The sequence below is a fragment of the Bufo gargarizans genome, chromosome 1, assembly GCF_014858855.1.
Source record: "Bufo gargarizans isolate SCDJY-AF-19 chromosome 1, ASM1485885v1, whole genome shotgun sequence".
Lineage (NCBI taxonomy): Eukaryota > Metazoa > Chordata > Amphibia > Anura > Bufonidae > Bufo > Bufo gargarizans.
The window spans coordinates 319,581,666-319,600,678 of record NC_058080.1 but is presented as its reverse complement, the minus strand read 5'-3'; the positions used below and the strand labels follow the sequence as shown (position 1 = coordinate 319,600,678).

Genomic DNA, 19,013 nt, shown 5'->3' with positions numbered 1-19,013 from the left:
CACAATGGAAAGTTCATATAACACAAGTCACCTTGCTGGCAGTTCTGCCTCCAGTAGTCCACAGCAGGCTTTAGGGGGCCTGTTTCCCCAGCATGCGGCTCTCAGTCGTCCAGCACGGCACAAAGCCTCAGATCCCAAAAATAGAGACATCTCTGCTGAGCCCAGCTGCCTATTTAAGGACAGCCAGGTGCTGCCAAAACCCGGATCAGCACTTAAACTCTGGTCTAGTATTTGACCTCACCTGGCTGGAAACCAGCCCAGCCACACATGCTGGGAGGAAAATACCTGTCTTGCCAGACACAACCCCTCACTGTGTCACTTATCCCCCCCCCCCTTTGTTCAACCCTCAGGGAGTGGACACACACCAGACAATGCACCCGGGACAGGGCATCCATGTTTCCCTGCAACCGGACTGCTCTTTGTTGTACCGACAACTTAAAGTTCTGCAGAGACAAAAAACATCTGGTGACCCGGGCATTCCTGTCTTTGGCCTGGCTCATCCACTTGAGAGAGGAGAGGTCGGTCCCCAGGCGGAACTTTCTCCTCAACAAATAGTAGCGGAGAGACTCGAGTGCCCGCTTGATAGCCAGGCACTCTCTCTCCACTATACTGTACCTTGTTTTGGCTGGGGTGAGCTTGTGGCTTAGGAAGACAACGGGCTGCTCCTCCCCGTTCACTTCCTGAGACAGTACAGCACCGAGGCCTACTTCAGAGGCATCCATTTGTACCACGAACTCCCTCAAGAGCCCTGTCAAGGGCGCGCCTAGAGTAGCAAAGTAGGGAACAAACCTCATGTAATAGCCCATCATTCCCGGGAAGGACTTTATTTGCCTAGTGGTGACAAGTCGGGGCTAATTCCATATCGCCTCTATTTTGTTCACTTGGGGGTTTGATGACTCTGCGTCCAATGACATATTTCAGGTACTTAGTCTCTTCTAACCCTATCGCACATTTATGGGGGTTAGCGGTTAGGCCAGCTTTCCGAAGGGAGTCCACTACAGCCTGCACTTTGGGTAGGTCATTTTCCCAGTCGGTACTGTGGATGACAATATCGTCCGAAGCGTACAGACAATGTGGATGAAGCACAATGTCCATTAGTTGCTGAAAATTGGGGGCGCCATTCAAACCAAAGGGTAAGATCTTCTATTGATACAGCCCCTCAGGCGTGATGAAGGCACTTTGGCAGACTCTGTTAAGGGCACCTGCTAGTACCCTTTTCGTGAGGTCCAAAACAGAAAAATACCGGGCTTGTCCTAACCTCTCGATGAGCTCATCCACCCGGGGCATGGGATACGCATTGAATTTGGAAACCTCATTAAGTTTTCAAAAGTCGTTACAAAACCGCAACGTCCCGTCCGGCTTTGTTATCAATACTATAGGACTGGCCCACTCACTTTTTGATTCCTCAATGACGTCTAGCTGCAATATTATCTGCACCTCCTCCGATATGGCTTGTCGCCGAGCCTCGGGTATCTGTTATGGTTTTAATCTGACTTTTGCCTGAGGCTCAATGACAATGTCATGCTGGATTATGGAAGTGCGTCCAGGGAGGTCCAAGAACACATCCGTGTTCCAACTAACAAGCTCCCTGGCCTCCTGAGTCTGTTTAGAGGGGAGGCTGTTAGCAATTTTTACTGTGGCAGCCGCCTCTCTTGCATCAGACAGAGGGGCCGGTACCTCTTCCCCTAAAAAAACTGTCTGAGCTGTCTTCTGTACAGGTTTCCCTATCTTTCCACAGTTTGAGTAAATTCACATGGTATACCTGCTCTGGCTTTCGCTGCCCTGTCTGGTGTACCTTGTAGTTTATATCTCCAATTACCTTGTAGGGCCCCTGCCACCTAGCCAGGAACTTACTGTCCACGGTCAGCACCAGAACCAAAACCTGATCAACCGGTTTAAAGATCCGGACCTGAGCCTGACAATTATAGACCCGACTCTGGGCTTGCTGAGCTGCCTCTATATGCTCCCTAATATAGAGGCAACACCATCTATATCTAATTTTACATCTGGGTAACGTACTCAATGACACTTTTATGTGGAGTGGGTTGTTGTTCCCATGCCTCTTTGGCCACATCCAAGGCAAGGGTGTCTGCCATATAGCAGTTCGAAGGGCGAGAACCCAGTAGATGCCTGGGGTACCTCTCGCACTGCGAACATGAGATAGGGCAGACGGAGGTCCCAGTCCATCCCATCTTTAGACACTACCTTTTTTTTAAAAGTTAATGTTTGATTAAACCGTTCTACCAGACCGCCCATTGGTAAACAGACGTCTGTAGTTTTATGTGCAGCAACTTACAGAGTTCCCTCATCACCTTGGACATAAAAGGGGTCCCTTGGTCGGGTAGAACCTTTTTAGGTAGTCCCACTTGCGAAAACATCTCCGTTAACTCCTTAGCTATGAGTTTGGCCGAGGTATGGCACCGCCTCCGTGTACCGGAGACATTGAGGTCTGCCAATTCAGGACCCGGCGGCAAGTCCTCTACGTCTCCCACCATCACACTTAGCAGGGTTGTCTCCACCTCTTCTACCTAAGTGGCAGACACCCTTACCGCTTGTCCTTCAGTATCAGGTTCCCAGGGTTCTGGTCTCCCTTTTATTCCTCTTTTATACAGACCTATTATCAGGCAGATGATTGGGAATGAAGCAAATGCTCTTGATAGGTGCCTGATCTTTAGTGGAGGGAGGGATGCATTTCCATGCAGCAATCACTTCTGCTTTGTGGGGACAAGCAATCGCCAGAGTGATTGCTTGTCCCCATAGTAAATCATTCCTCATGATCTGCTGCACAGTAATAATGTTTTTTAGTGCCCCCAGAATTACATGATCACCCAATAAACAAGCTTTTGCTCATTCATCGGGTGATCGCCGGCACCTTTAACACAGGCCATCAGAAACAAGCGTTTATACAAAGGCTCATTCCCGATAATCTGCTTGATCAGTCCGCATAAAAAAATAACTAAATTTATATCAGGCTAAAGCTGGTATAATTTGTGCCAAACATATGGAATTACAAATATAGAGAAGAAATGGCTAAAGAAGGACATGACAAAACACAGTCAAATGCTTGGGTGTTTGAATGAGCGATGAGTCGAGCAGAGCACAAAGTTTATTCTTTTTGGTGCACATAATATGCTCCAACAAAACTGGTGCGATATCCACAACATTCTAGGTGCAAACATATGAACACATCTGCCCCTATTGGTGGAGTGAACTGCACCGAGCATTTTAAAATAGAAATGTCTTTTAATACATTTGGCGCTTTTGGACTATCCTAAAGGCAGAAAATGAAATATATTCCTGCAATGAGCAGGCATCAATTTGCATTACAGATTTGCATCATTTTTGGGCTTAAGTGGCCTACCTATTCAACTGTAAAAACATTTCTTGCACAGTTTGCAACTTTTTGCTTTTTAGCAAATTGTGATTTATTTTCAGTTCCAAAACTGTTGATAAATTTCCCCCAATATGTTGTCTACAAAACCTCCTGAGCACATTTCCTTATCCAGATATGTTTAGCCCTTAGTTGGCATTTTTTCAGTGAAACTCTGCATTAAACAAAGAGTTAAGAGTAGGATTTACCTGTGCTCAGGTTACACCTGCTGACTTCCTTGCCACTAGGATACACAGACGTGGTCTGAAGTTATTTGCCACACAACTAACAGACTGGAAAGCTGTCTTTACCATGGCTGAATCTTGCAGTGTGTCTTCCCTGCTGTTTCTGCTCCTGTTGAGCGTCCCTTTAGCACAACACGGTAATAATTATTTCTCACATCTGTAATGTACTTTATTGAAATGATAGGAGAGTTTATGTTATGTGTTTGTCATAGTTGTATGTTTTGGCAGGATATAGATTTTAAATAGTTCATGTTAAGTTTTCTTTTGGTTAATACTTTTCTGGTTGTCCAGCTAAAGCTGGGTTATTTTCCTAACAAAGATGACCATTAATAACAATGGTAGGACCTTAGAAAATTCTGCATTAAAGCCAACATAATGATGCAGGTCTAGGAGAGTCAGGGCTGGGACCTAGTTGATACGCTCTGCACTCCTGACAGATTACATGGGTAAATATTGTCTCACTTTGCATAAGAACTTCTCGGTCCAGATGGCAAACTTTATGGCAGGTAACACACAAACATTGCTCTGCTGTAATATAACAGGATTATTGCAGCGTCTTGCCTGTATTGCCTTTGGGCATGTTACTATTACTATCATACCTGGAAGGAATAAGAAATTGTGTGCCCTATCCACAAAAAAACAAATGGCTATCATTGTTTTGTCAGTAAATATCCTTATCCATATGATGTTCGGGACATAAACTATTCCTTCTAATGCAATCACTGTGCTTGCAGTCATAATTACAAGTGGTAGCAAGGTACAGTCATGGCCTTTACAGCATGTATATAATAGTAACCATTACTGATCTGCTGTACAGTTAAGTTGATGTAAAATGTGCTCCTTGGCTCCTGGAAGCTCTGAGTATTTTCATGATTTCCCCATGTCATGTAGATTGTATTAAAGAGGTTGTGCTATTCACCATCCATAGAATAGGGGATAGCTAACTGATTGGTGGGGGTCCGCTGATCACAAGAACTTGGGTCCCATTCCCCAGTCTGATGGAGCGGCATGTTGAGCCTGTGCCCTGCCACTCCATTCTTTTTGTATTGGACCTACTGAAATTTTAAAGACCTGTCAGCAAATTTGTAGCTATGAAACTGGCTTTTTGTGACTTAAGATGAGAAAAAATGGCTTTTCTTACACCTTTTTTATTTTTATTTTTTTACGGTGGTCACCTGAGGGGTTAGGTCATGTGATATTAGAGCCGGTCGATACGAATGCGGCGATACCTAATATGTATACTTTTTTTTATTTATGTAAGTTTTACACAATGATTTGATTTTTGAAACAAAAAAAAATATGTTTTAGTGTTTCCATAGTCTAAGAGCCATAGTTTTTACAGGTTTTGGGCGATTATCTTGGGTAGGGTATGATTTTTGCGGGATGAGATGACAGTTTGATTGGTACTATTTTGGCGTACATGCAACTTTTTTAATCACTTTTATTACCTTTTTTATTTTTATCATAGTTTTTATTTTTTTATTTTTATGGCGTTCACCGTGCAGGGAAAGTAACATGACCGTTTTATAGATCAGGTCGTTACGGACGCGGCGATTCCTAATATGTGTAGTGTATTTTATTTTTTTAATTTTAATTCAGTGACCAAACATTGTAAAGCCTCTGGGGCCTGTATTCGATTGTAACTAGGATTAATATATCAATTCCAAGAGAAATCAGCAATTTAAACAAAATGTATTGTTAAATGCCTGCAAATGACCTTATGAGGGGCACAGAGTGTAAAATATAAAAATAAAATATAGACAAAAAATAAATAAAAATAAAGGCCGCAACATGCCACACTGCAGCTTTTATCCTTGCCCCCGGCGACCATGACCCATCAAAAGGCTGTTATGGAAAGTGACATTATTGTAAAAAAAGGTTTTAGTTGTGCGTTGTGCTACCAGCAAATAGATATTTTTTTTTTTTACATTTTTCAATGAAAAAAAAAATTTTAATAAACATGACATATGAATAAAGCCCCTTTTATCACCGAAAAAAAGGCGTAATAATTATTTTGACAACTGAATAAAAAAACATTTTTTAAATGATTTTCAAACACATATGTACAAAAAAAAAACCAGGCCCAGTCTTAAATTGGTTAAAGGGGTTTTCTAGCTTGCATCAAAATGTCTTCAAATAATCATTTATGAAGAAAGCTGTAATATCTTTCATTCTGGGCCTTGGTCACATAACCATGCAGCTCTCTCTTATTTTCCTGTGATGTTATGTCCATGGACGTGTCAAAGTAGCAACAGGGGCAGTGATAGGGGATTGTCTATGTAACTAGCTGGTAGGAGGAGCTATAAACTAGCTGGGTGTTAGGTGCAGTGATAGGGGAGTGTCTAAGTAACTAGCTAGTGGGAGGAGCTATAAACTCTCTGGGTGTTAGGGGCAGTGATAGGGAGTGTCTATGTAAGTAGCTGGGTGGGAGGAGCTATAAAATAGCTGGGTGCTGTTAGGGGCAGTGATAGAGGAGTTTCGATGTGAATAGCTGAGTGGGAGGAGCTATAATCCAGCTGGGAGTTGTTAGGGGCAGTGATAGGGGAGCGTCTATGTAACTAGCTGGTGGGGGGAGCTATAAACTAGCTGGGTGTTAGGGGCAGTGATAGGGGAATGTCTATGTAACTAGCTGGTGGGGGGGCCCTATAAACTAGCTGGGTGTTGTTAGGGGCAGTGATAGGGGAGTGTCTATGTAACTAGCTGGTGGGGGGAGCAATAAACTAGCTGGGTGTTAGGGGCAGTGATACGGAGTGTCTATGTAACTAGCTGGTGGGGGGCGCTATAAACTAGCTGGGTGTTGTTAGGGGCAGTAATGTACAGTTGAAACCAGAAGTTTACATACACTATATAAAAAGACACACATGCATGTTTTTCTCAATATCTGACATGAAATCAGAATTAACCTTTCCTGTTTTTGGTCAAAAAGGATTACCACAATTATTATTATTTGTCAAATACCAGAATAATGAGAGAGAATGTTTTAAGGTGTTTTTATTACTTTCTGAAAAGTCAAAAGTTTACATACAGTGCAGACCAAAAGTTTGGACACACCGTCTCATTCAAAGAGTTTTCTTTATTTTCATGACTATGAAAATTGTAGATTCACACTGAAGGCATCAAAACTATGAATTAACACATGTTAAATTATATACATAACAAAAAAGTGTGAAACAACTGAAAATATTTCATATTCTAGGTTCTTCAAAGTAGCCACCTTTTGCTTTGATTACTGCTTTGCACACTCTTGGCATTCTCTTGATGAGCTTCAAGAGGTAGTCACCTGAAATGGTCTTCTAACAGTCTTGAAGGAGTTCCCAGAGATGCTTAGCACTTGTTGGCCCTTTTGCCTTCACTCTGCGGTCCAGCTCACCCCAAACCATCTCGATTGGGTTCAGGTCCGGTGACTGTGGAGGCCAGGTCATCTGGCGCAGCACCCCATCACTCTCCTTCATGGTCAAATAGCCCTTACACAGCCTGGAGGTGTGTTTGGGGTCATTGTCCTGTTGAAAAATAAATGATGGTCCAACTAAACGCAAATCGGATGGAATAGCATGCCGCTGCAAGATGCTGTGGTAGCCATGCTGGTTCAGTATGCGTTCAATTTTGAATAAATCCCCAACAGTGTCACCAGCAAAGCACCCCCACACCATCACACCTCCTCCTCCATGCTTCACGGTGGGAACCAGGCATGTAGAGTCCATCCGTTCACCTTTTCTGCGTCGCACAAAGACACGGTGGTTGGAACCAAAGATCTCAAAATTGGACTCATCAGACCAAAGCACAGATTTCCACTGGTCTAATATCCATTCCTAGTTCTTTAGCCCAAACAAGTCTCTTCTGCCTGTTCTTAGCAGTGGTTTCCTAGCAGATATTCTACCATGAAGGCCTGATTCACACAGTCTCCTCTTAACAGTTGTTCTAGAGATGTGTCTGCTGCTAGAACTCTGTGTGGCATTGACCTGGTCTCTAATCTGAGCTGCTGTTAACCTCGGATGAACTTATCCTCCGCAGCAGAGGTGACTCTTGGTCTTCCTTTCCTGGGGCGGTCCGCATGTGAGCCAGTTTCTTTGTAGCGCTTGATGGTTTTTGTGACTGCACTTGGGGACACTTTCAAAGTTTTCCTAATTTTTCGGACTGACTGACCTTCATTTCTTAAACTAATGATGGCCACTCGTTTTTCTTTACTTAGCTTCTTTTTTCTTGCCATAATAAAAATTCTAACAGTCTATTCAGTAGGACTATCAGCTGTGTATCCACCTGACTTCTCCACAACGCAACTGATGGTCCCAACCCCATTTATAAGGCAACTATCCCACTTATTAAACCTTACAGAGCACACCTGTGAAGTGAAAACCATTTCAGGTGACTACCTCTTGAAGATCATCAAGAGAATGCCAAGAGTGTGCAAAGCAGTAATCAAAGCAAAAGGTGGCTACTTTGAAGAACCTAGAATATGACATGTTTTCAGTTGTTTCACACTTTTTTGTTATGTATATAATTCCACATGTGTTAATTCATAGTTTTGATGCCTTCAGTGTGAATCTACAATTTTTTATAGTCATGAAAATAAAGAAAACTCTTTGAATGAGAAGGTGTGTCCAAACTTTTGGTCTGTACTGTACATTTCATTAATATTTGGTACCATTGCCCTTAAACTCTATGACTTGGGTCAAACATTTTGGATATCCTTCCACAAGCTTCTTACAATAGTTGGTCGGAATTTAGGCCCATTCCTCCTGGCAAAACTGGTGTAACTGAACTTTTTTGGTTGCCTTGCTCGCACCTGCCTTTTAGCTTTGCCCATAAATCTTCAATAGGATTGAGATCAGGGATTTGTGCGGGCCACTCCAAAACATTGACTTTGTTATCCTTAAGCCACTTTGTAACCAGTTTGGCAGTATGCTTCGGGTTATTGTCCATTTGGAAGACCCATTTCCGCCCAAGCTTTAACTTCCTGGCTGATGTCTTGGGATGTTGCGTCAGTATTTCCACATAATCTTCTTTCCTCATGACGCCATTTATTTTGTGGAGTGCACCAGTACCTCCTGCAACAAAACAAACCCACAACATGATGCTGCAATCCCTGTGTTTCTGTCACAACCAGACAGCTGAGAAGCTCTGACAGAGGCCTTTCAGAACCTCCTCCTTGAGTTCTGTGTTGTGGTATTCAGCTCCTCCTCTCATTAGCCTCTCTCAGCTGTTATGTGTTGGACTAATTGTTTCCCTTTAAATTCTTCCCCAGAATGCTTTTCTGGGCGGCTTATATTTCTTCCTGGAGTATGTGTGCATGCCCATCTGGTTCTCCTCTCCTCTACAAAGTTAAGTGTTATACTGTTATCTGTTATTTTCTGTTTGCTGGATCCCAGGTGACCCTGACTCCCTCCGTGTCTGGTGTAGGGAGCCGGTGGTCGTGTCCCCTCACTATTGCAGGGTGCTCAGGGATTATATAGTCAAGGTACGTGGATATGCATACCTCCACCATTCGGATCTATGCATAGGCTGAGCAGCCAGGGAAAGTCCCAGGTCTTCTACAGGGGTCCCCCTTTTGTTCCTTAGCTTCTGGATCCAGCGAGTCATTTATGCATGTTGTTTTGCCTTGTTTCCTGTACACCGTCCGTGACAGTTTCACAGTTGGGATAGTGTTCTTAGGCTTTCAAGCTTCTCCCTTTTTCCTCCAAACGTAAAGATGGTCATTATGACCAAAAAGTTCAATTTTAGTTTCGTCAGACCACAGGACATGTATCCAAACATGTAGGCCTTTTGTTCCTGTGTGCATTTGCAAACATTAATCTGGCTTTATGTTTCTTTTGGAGTAATGGCTTCTTCCTGGCAGAGTGGCCTTTCAGCTCAAGTTGATATGGTACTCGTTTCACTTTTGATATATACACATTCTTACCAGCTTCCACCATCATCTTCACACGGTCTTTTCCTTTTGTTTTTGGGTTGATATGCACATGTCGGACCAAAGCACGTTAATCATTGGGACACAGAACCCGTCTCCTTCCTGAGCTGTATCATTCCCATCTTGTTTGTACTTGCGTATAATTTGTTTGCACAGATGAACGAGGCACCTTCAGGTATCTTGAAATTGCACCCAATGTCGAGCCAGACTTGTGCAAGTCCACAATTCTCTTCCTGATATCTTGGCTGATTTTTTTTAGACTTTTCTATTATGCTACGCAAAGAAGCAGTGTGTTTCAAGTGTGCATTTAAATAGATCCACATGTGTGTCTTTAATTAACTCAAATGTTGCCAACAAACCTAACAGAAGCTTCCAAACACATGACATCATCATATGGGCAGTCCAGAATTGTTTAAAGTCATAGTAATCTTAGTGTATGTAAACTTTTGACATTGCAGAAAGTAATAAAAAATGCCTTAAAACATTCTTTCTCTCATTATTCTGGTATTTGGCAAATAATAATAATTATGGTAATCCTAATTGACCAAAAACAGGAAAGGTTTATTCTGATTTCATGTCAGATATTGAGAAAAACATGCATATGTGTCTTTTTATATAGTGTATGTAAACTTCCGGTTTCAACTGTAACTAGCTGGGTGGGAGGAGCTATAAACTAGCTGAGCGTTGTTAGGGGCAGTACTGGAGCTATGGCAGAGAATGGAGGAGTTGGTCATAGGTTTGGTTGGATACAGCAACAGGAAGTGATACATACAGGAAGCAAACAAACCAGAGTGAACTGGTCATGAGCCACAAAAAAAAAAAAAAAATAAAAACATGTGGAAGATATACATGAGGAAAGCAACAACATGAGCATATCTTCTAAAAATCATAGTAATCCCAGATAACCCCTTTAACCACCTCCGGACCGCCTAACGCAAATGTGCGTTCCGGAGGTGGCAGCGCTGCGCACAGTCACGCATATACGCGTCATCTCGCGAGACGCGAGATGACGCGAATATGCGCGCGCGCATGCGCAGTTCGCGCCGGCATTTCGCACAGCAGTATTTCGTCAGCAACCTGCCAGCCAATGATCGTGGCTGGCAGGTTGCTGATTTTAAAAAATCCAATCAAAGTGCCAGATAGCAGATCATATTTGTAAATATGATCTGTTATATGGCTGCCTGCTCCTCTGCTGGTTCTTTTCGTCGGTTGGATCCAGCAGAGGAGCAGGCTTCACAGTGAGTACACCAACACTACACTATAGCCCCTGATCACCCCCCTGAACCCCAATTAACCCTTTGATCACCCCTTTGATCACCCCTGTCAATCACAAGTGAAAAGAAAAAAGTGATCAGTGCAAACTGTCACTTTTTTTTTTCACTGTTATTGACCGTTAGGTTTTAGGTATAGTTTAGGTCCCTTGGTTAGGTAGTTAGCGATCAGTTAGCGCCCAGCCCACCGCACCGCAGTCCGTTATTCGCTGATTAGCGTATCGCTAATCAGCATTTGTACTTTTATAGTATCTGGAAGTGATCAAAACTGATCACGGTCAGATCTATAATTGTATTAGTGTCACTTTAGTTCGCCCTCCACCCAAAACGCAGTGTTTGCCCGATCAGGCCTGATCGGTCGCCCACACGTGCGTTCGCCCACACCCGCCCCACCGCAGTGACAAAAAAAAAATTTTTTTTTGATCACTGCACATTCACTTTACACGCACTGCGACGATAAAAAAATCAGTTTTGATATTTTTTATCAACCGCAGCGGCCTCCGGTACTTCGCTAGCCTCCCCTTTGTAAGACAGGCTTGCTTTTTTTTTCTTGGGTAGTCTCAGGGAATACCCCTAAATTTAGTTGCCCACATGTCTAACAGGGGGTATTCCTCTGAAGAGGCCTACAGGCTTCTGACCCAGTCGGATGAGGAGTGGGAACCCTCATCTGATGAATCCAGCGGGTCAGAATATGAACCTGTAGAAAGCAGTGGCTCTCTGACCCAAAGTTCGGACGAGGAGGCTGAGGTCCCTGATACCACCAGGCGTACCCGGCCCCGTGTCGCTAGACCGCAGGTTGCGCAGGATCCGCTTCAAGAGCAGCAGAGTGGGGCTGGTGCTGTCGGATTACGTGGTGAGGCATACACCAGCAGCCCAGCCCTCCCTGGACCTAGTACCAGCACTGCCGTACAACCTGTGAAGTAGCAAGCACCAGAAGGGCAGTTGAAGCTGGTACGGTGGCATGTGCAGTAGTGACCCCGTCGCAGCCACCGCAAAGACGTGCCCGTAGAGCCCCTAGAATCCCAGAGGTGCTGGCAAACCCTGATTGGCAGTCCCCAACTTCAGCCGCACCTGTAGTTTTCCCTTTCACTGCCCAGTCTGGAGTTCGGGTTGAGACGGCTCAGATCGGTTCGGCCCTGGGATTTTTTGAGCTGTTCTTGACTGCGGAGCTTTTAGACATAGTTGTGGCCGAAACAAACAGGTATGCCACACAATTTATCACCGCTAACCCGGGAAGCTTTTATGCCCAGCCTTTCCGGTGGAAACCAGTCCAAGTTTCCGACCTTAAAACTTTTCTGGGCCTCCTCCTCAACATGGGCCTGACAAAAAAGCATGAATTGCGGTCATATTGGTCCACGAACCCGATTCATCACATGCCCATGTTCTCTGCTGCCATGTCCAGGGCACGTTTTGAGGCCATCCTGCGGTTCCTGCACTTTAGTGACAGCACCGCCTCCCGTCCCAGGGGCCACCCTGCTTTTGACCGGCTCCACAAAATTCGGCCCCTCATAGACCATTTCAACCAGAAATTTGCAGATATTTATACCCCAGAGCAAAACATCTGCATAGACGAGTCCCTGATACATTTTACCGGGCGCCTTGGCTTCAAACAATACATCCCAAGCAAGCGAGCCCGGTATGGGGTCAAATTGTATAAGCTCTGTGAAAGGGCCACAGGCTATACCCACAAATTTCGGGTCTATGAGGGAAAAGATCAGACCCTGGAGCCGGTCGGTTGCCCTGACTACCTGGGGAGCAGTGGGAAGACAGTTTGGGACTTGGTGTCACCCTTATTCGGCAAGGGGTACCATCTTTATGTGGACAATTTTTACACAAGTGTGGCCCTCTTTAGGCATTTGTTTCTAGAACGGATTGGCGCCTGTGGTACCGCGCGAACTAGTCGCGCGGGCTTCCCCCAACGGCTCGTTACCACCCGTCTTGCAAGGGGGCAGAGGGCCGCACTGTGTAACGAAGAACTGCTCGCGGTGAAATGGAGAGACAAGCGTGACGTTTACATGCTCTCCTCCATTCACGCAGGCACGACAATACAAATTGAGCGAGCAACCCGTGTCATTGAAAAGCCCCTCTCAGTCCACGACTATAACCTCCACATGGGAGGGGTCGACTTCAATGACCAGATGTTGTCTCCATATTTAGTTTCCCGACGCACCAGACGCTGGTATAAGAAGGTGTCTGTATATTTAATTCAATTGGCTCTGTACAATAGTTTTGTTCTCTACAGTAAGGCTGGGAGAACTGGATCCTTCCTCAAATTTCAGGAAGAGATCATCGAGAACCTCCTGTATCCAGGAGGTTCCGTGGCCCCAACCACCAGTGTAGTTAGCCGTCTACACGAGCGACATTTCCCCAATGTCGTTCCTGGTACCTCAACCCAACAGTCACCCCGAAAAAGATGTCGTGTCTGTAGCAGGAGTGGAATAAGGCGTGACACCCGCTATTTCTGTCCTGACTGTCCGGACCACCCTGCCCTATGCTTTGGAGAGTGTTTCCGGAAGTACCACTCACAGGTACACTATTAGCATAGGGATCATCTCACCAGGACAGGCACACAGGGCTATTAGGGCCCATTCACTCACTGCTGCTGCAAACGTCTCCTTTCACATGGGACAAAGTGCATAACGCACTTCGCCACATCTTTGGGCGATTTGCGCTTTGCACATTGACCCATGGGGAAGGAGAGGTTTGTTCTATAAAGGTAAAAAAACAAAAAAAAAAACAGGTAAGCAAACAGGTTAATGTTTAGTTCCAAAAGTTAAAGTTACATGTTCTGTTCCAAAGTTAATACAATTATTGCGTTGTGGCCTGGTTTTTTTTTTTTTTTTTTTTTTGTTTTTTTACCTTCCAGGTGGACCAACCGATCTACTAGCTGCAGCACCGATGTGCATTCTGACAGAAGCATTGCGCTGCTGTCAGATTACACGCAAGTCGGTGTATGCGGCGCTGCAAGACGGGATTTTCTCCTCTGCAGTGACAGATACGTTTGCCGAGGCATACGAGCTGAGGAGGAGGCGGCGTTCCTATGCTTTGGCAAACACTTTGTATATATATATATATATATATAAAAAAAAAAAAATCCCGGCAATGATTTATTCATCCACATCGATTGATGCGAATGGAGAAATCTGGTTTGCCAGGGCATACGAGCTAAGTGGGTATGGATGTAGGGCGGAGCTCCTATGTCCTGGCAGACGCCTTTCCCCTCCATTTTTTTTTTTTGGCAGAGATTTTTTCATCCACATTGATCGATGCGAATGAAGAAATCTGTGCCGTTCATTTTTTTCTTTCAGCCCAGAGGCTGAATGGAAAAAAAAATCTCATTACCTGTATGCTCAATATAAGGAGAATAGCAGAAACTCCTAATGCTGGCCATACATGTAATGATTGCGTAGACCCTCAAATGCCAGGGCAGTACAAACACCCCACAACTGACCCCATTTTGGAAAGAAGACACCCCAAGGTATTTGCTGAGGGGCATATTGAGTCCATGAAAGATTTAAATTTTTGTCCTAAGTTAGCGGAAATTGAGACTTTGTGAGAAAAAACAAAAAAAAATCAATTTCCGCTAACTTATGCGGAAAAAAAAAAATTCTATGAACTTGCCAGGCCCCTCATTGGATACCTTTGGGTGTCTTCTTTCCAAAGTGGCGTCACATGTGGGGTATTTATACTGTCCTGGCTTTTTAGGGGCCCTAAAGCGTGAGAAGAAGTCTGGGATCCAAATGTCTAAAAATGCCCTCCTAAAAGGAATTTGGGCACCTTTGCGCATCTAGGCTGCAAAAAAGTGTGACACATCTGGTATCGCCGTACTCAGAAGAAGTTGGGGAATGTGTTTTGGGGTGTCATTTTACATATACCCATGCTGGGTGAGATAAATATCTTGGTCAAATGCCAACTTTGTATAAAAAAAATGGGAAAAGTTGTCTTTTGCCAACATATTTCTCTCACCCAGCATGGGTATATGTAAAATGGCACCCCAAAACACATTCCCCAACTTCTCCTGAGTACGGCGATACCAGATGTGTGACACTTTTTTGATGCCAAGGTGGGCAAAGGGGCACATATTCCAAAGTGCACCTTTCGGATTTTGCAGGCCATTTTTTACACATTTTGATTGCAAAGTACTTCTCACACATATGGGCCCCTAAATTGCCAGGGCAGTATAACTACCCCACAAGTGACCCCATTTTGGAAAGAAGACACCCCAAGGTATTCTGTGAGGGGCATGGTGAGTTCCTAGAGTTTTTTATTTTTTGTCGCAAGTTAGTGGAATATGAGACTTTGTAAGAAAAAAAAAAAAAAAAAAAAAACATCATCATTTTCCGCTAACTTGTGACAAAAAAAATAAAATTCTAGGAACTCGCAGTGCCCCTCACGGAATACCTTAGGGTGTCTTCTTTCCAAAATGGGGTCACTTGTGGCGTAGTTATACTGCCCTGGCAATTTAGGGGCCCATATGTGTGAGAAGAACTTTGCAATCAAAATGTGTAAAAAATGGCCTGCAAAATCCGAAAGGTGCACTTTGGAATATGTGCCCCTTTGCCCACCTTGGCAGCAAAAAAGTGTGACACATCTGGTATCGCCGTACTCAGGAGAAGTTGGGGAATGTGTTTTGGGGTGTCATTTTACATATACCCATGCTGGGTGAGAAAAATATCTTGGTCAAATGCCAACTTTGTATAAAAAAATGGGAAAAGTTGTCGTTTGCCAAGATATTTCTCTCACCCAGCATGGGTATATGTAAAATGACACCCCAAAACACATTCCCCAACTTCTCCTGAGTACGGCGATACCACATGTGTGACACTTTTTTGATGCCAAGGTGGGCAAAGGGGCGCATATTCCAAAGTGCACCTTTCGGATTTCACCGGTCATTTCTTACACATTTTGATTGCAAAGTTCTTCTCACACATTTGGGCCCCTAAATTGCCAGGGCAGTATAACTACCCCACAAGTGACCCCATTTTGGAAAGAAGACACCCCAAGGTATTCTGTGAGGGGCATGGTGAGTTCCTAGAATTTTTTATTTTTTGTCGCAAGTTAGTGCAATATGAGACTTTGTAAGAAAAAAAAAAAAATCATCATCATTTTCCGCTAACTTGTGACAAAAAATAAATAATTTTATGAACTCACTATGCCCATCAGCGAATACCTTAGGGTGTCTACTTTCCGAAATGGGGTCATTTGTGGGGGTTTTCTACTGTCTGGGCATTGTAGAACCTCAGGAAACATGACAGGTGCTCAGAAAATCAGAGCCGTTTCAAAAAGCGGAAATTCACATTTTTGTACCATAGTTTGTAAATGCTATAACTTTTACCCAAACCATTTTTTTTTTTGCCCAAACATTTTTTTTTTATCAAAGACATGTAGAACTATAAATTTAGCGAAAAATTTATATATGGATGTCGTTTTTTTTGCAAAATTTCACAGCTGAAAGTGAAAAATGTCATTTTTTTGCAAAAAAATCGTTACATTTTGATTAATAACAAAAAAAGTAAAAATGTCAGCAGCAATAAAATACCACCAAATGAAAGCTCTATTAGTGAGAAGAAAAGGAGGTAAAATTCATTTGGGTGGTAAGTTGCATGACCGAGCGATAAACTGTGAAAGGAGTGTAGTGCCGAAGTGTAAAAAGTGGCCTGGTCATGAAGGGGGTTTCACCTAGCGGGGCTGAAGTGGTTAATGAACATAGCAGATAGATCAAACAAGCGTCATATGGGCAGACTTCTGTGACCACAAAAAGGTCTCAAATTCCAGCCAGACTGTGATATATTCAATTGGACATAAGTACTTATGATGCTGGTTGTTCCAATGATGAGACCGGTGGTTGGACTAGGATTTTTAGACTATTGTGTTAATTGACTTAAGCTTTAGAAATTAGTCACATGTGAGTCATTTGTTACAGTTTCCTTAGCTGATAATATGTTCCTCTTCTTACAATGGGTAAAGGGAAACCAAAAGTAAATGGATCCCATTGTACAGATCTTTTACATCAGTGTTTCTAAGGCTTTTTAAACCAAGTACCCACTGTTCAAACAGAGTAACCCTAAGGAAGCGATCAGTTATAAATATTAACAAAATATGGCTCTGGACACACCAGAGGCTCTGCTTGGAGCCTATATCCACAGTTTCTCCAGATTTGATGGCAATGACAGTTATTACAGTGAAACCCTGATGGACCTTATAGCAAGTTAAAGAGGCCTATGGGTGTCTGCTGTGTGATGAATCTGGCACTGCCTGGTGTGTTCTGTTCAGGATAGGGAACATAAAAAGACCCACTCATCTCTCTGCCGAAGAGTTTTTACTAGTGGTCAGCAAAGTTATATACTAGTGTGATCAGCAAAGTTATGAAAAATTTGATTTGGCTGCTTCACCGAATTTCACTAAGAAATTTGATTTGTGACAAATTAGTTTGTCACAAAGAGCATTCCTTTGTATGTAGCAGACGCAATGATGGGGAACGGTGATCGTACCGCCCCCCGGTCATTAAACTCCTCTGATGCCACATTTATCGCTGATCACGGCCTCTGAAGCTACAATTGTGGGCTTTCAGGGGTTAATCTGTTAAAAATAAAAAAATACATACAGTACTCACCTTATCAATTTACTCACAGAGAGGCCATTGTGGCCAACTTGATTAAAGACACTACGCAAAATCTTGCGCAGTGACGTGATATCACGATGATGATGCTGGCTGGGCGTGGTGGCGTCATTTTTATGTATGCCCTGCCCATTCACATGGGACATGCCCCAACTGACAGCATTTGAATCACAAATAGTGCATATGACTCCCTTCTTATTAGACCTAAATAAGGATACAGAGCCCAGCACAGGATCCCCTATATAGAGAGACTAGACCAGACCTTAGCAGATAAGAGCAATGTTTTTTTTTAAACACTACTTTTTCCATGAGAGTATGAACTTGTTTTTCATGTTTGTGTGTTGTTGAGGTTATTGAAATGTTGCATGACTGCTCAAATAAAACTTGAACAGCATATCCACCTTGAACTGTCCTCCCACTTCTCATCCAACTTTTTTCCAAATCATACCATTCTAGCTTCCATCCCCACCCCTCTACTCGTACTGCATACCGGGTTTGTGCAGGATCCTAAAAATGTCATTTGTATAAACCTTGTCTAGTCTCCTACACAGTATAAGGCCTCTTGCACACGACCATATGGCTTTTTCTGTATTTTGCGGTCTGTTTTTCACATTGTTCAGTTTTTTTGTTTCCATTTCGTAAAAAAAAATCTCCGTATGGTTTCCGTATGCGATCCGTTGTTTGTGGATCGCAAACAGAAACATAACATTTTTAATCATGAATGTAATGTACAGTAATGTGTTTTAACAGTATACACATGGGCAAAGTGGGCATGGACCCGCAAAAAACGGATGACATACAGATGTGTTCCGTATGCATTCCTTTTTTTTTGCAGATCCATTGACTTGAATGGAGCCACGAATCGTTATTTGCGGGCAATAATAGGACAAGTTCTATCTCTCAGCGGAACGGATATACGGAAATACAGAGTATATACCTTTTTTTTGCAGAACCATTGAAATGAATCGTTCTGCATACGGGCTGCAAACAGAATCCACAAAAACGGAATGGAAACGGAAAAAAAAACGTTTGTGTGCAAGAGGCCAAAGGCCACACGCACAAGGCAGAATTTTTGGTCCATGTCTGATTTCCCTTTTTTTGTGGATCTCACACGGACCAATTCTTTATTGTGGGTCTGCAAAAAAATTAATAAACTGACAGCACACATATATAGTCCAAAATAGGGGTGGCAGTTTTCCTTTAAGAGAGATTTGTCCTCTCTCTTGACATATCTCTTTTAGTGAAGACTTGTATTCACCATAAAATAGCAATTCTGGAGCAGCCTTTTTTTTTTTTTGTGTGTGTTGTGCCATTCTTCCTGGAAATATATGAATATGTTCTGCATTGCAGGTTTCAGTCCTGTCACTTGTGCAGGTGAATCATCTACATAGCATGAATGTTCCTCACCTGTGCAAATAGCATGCAGTGTTCTGAAACGCCCACTACAAAATGCTAGTGTATTTTATGTACCCAAAGACCTGTTCCCTGCACATGAGGCAAAACCACACTGTGGGGCAATGACACACCTAGTGCCAATGATTACTCCATGTAAATAAAGCTGAACGAGCAGTGATTGACATGCCCTATTGCTGATAGACAATCATTT

At 43.3% G+C, this 19,013-nt stretch overlaps 1 protein-coding gene across 1 annotated transcript in view; it reads left to right on the top strand.

Annotated features, from left to right (window-relative positions):
• The first annotated feature begins 3,638 nt into the window (after positions 1 to 3,638).
• LOC122928480 overlaps positions 3,639 to 19,013 on the top strand; it is a 187,745-nt gene continuing 172,370 nt past the window's right edge. Inside the window, exon 1 of the mRNA XM_044281355.1 lies at positions 3,639 to 3,752. Coding sequence (XP_044137290.1) covers positions 3,683 to 3,752 — 70 coding nt within the window. The 5' untranslated portion in view covers positions 3,639 to 3,682. The remainder of the gene's footprint in view (positions 3,753 to 19,013) is intronic.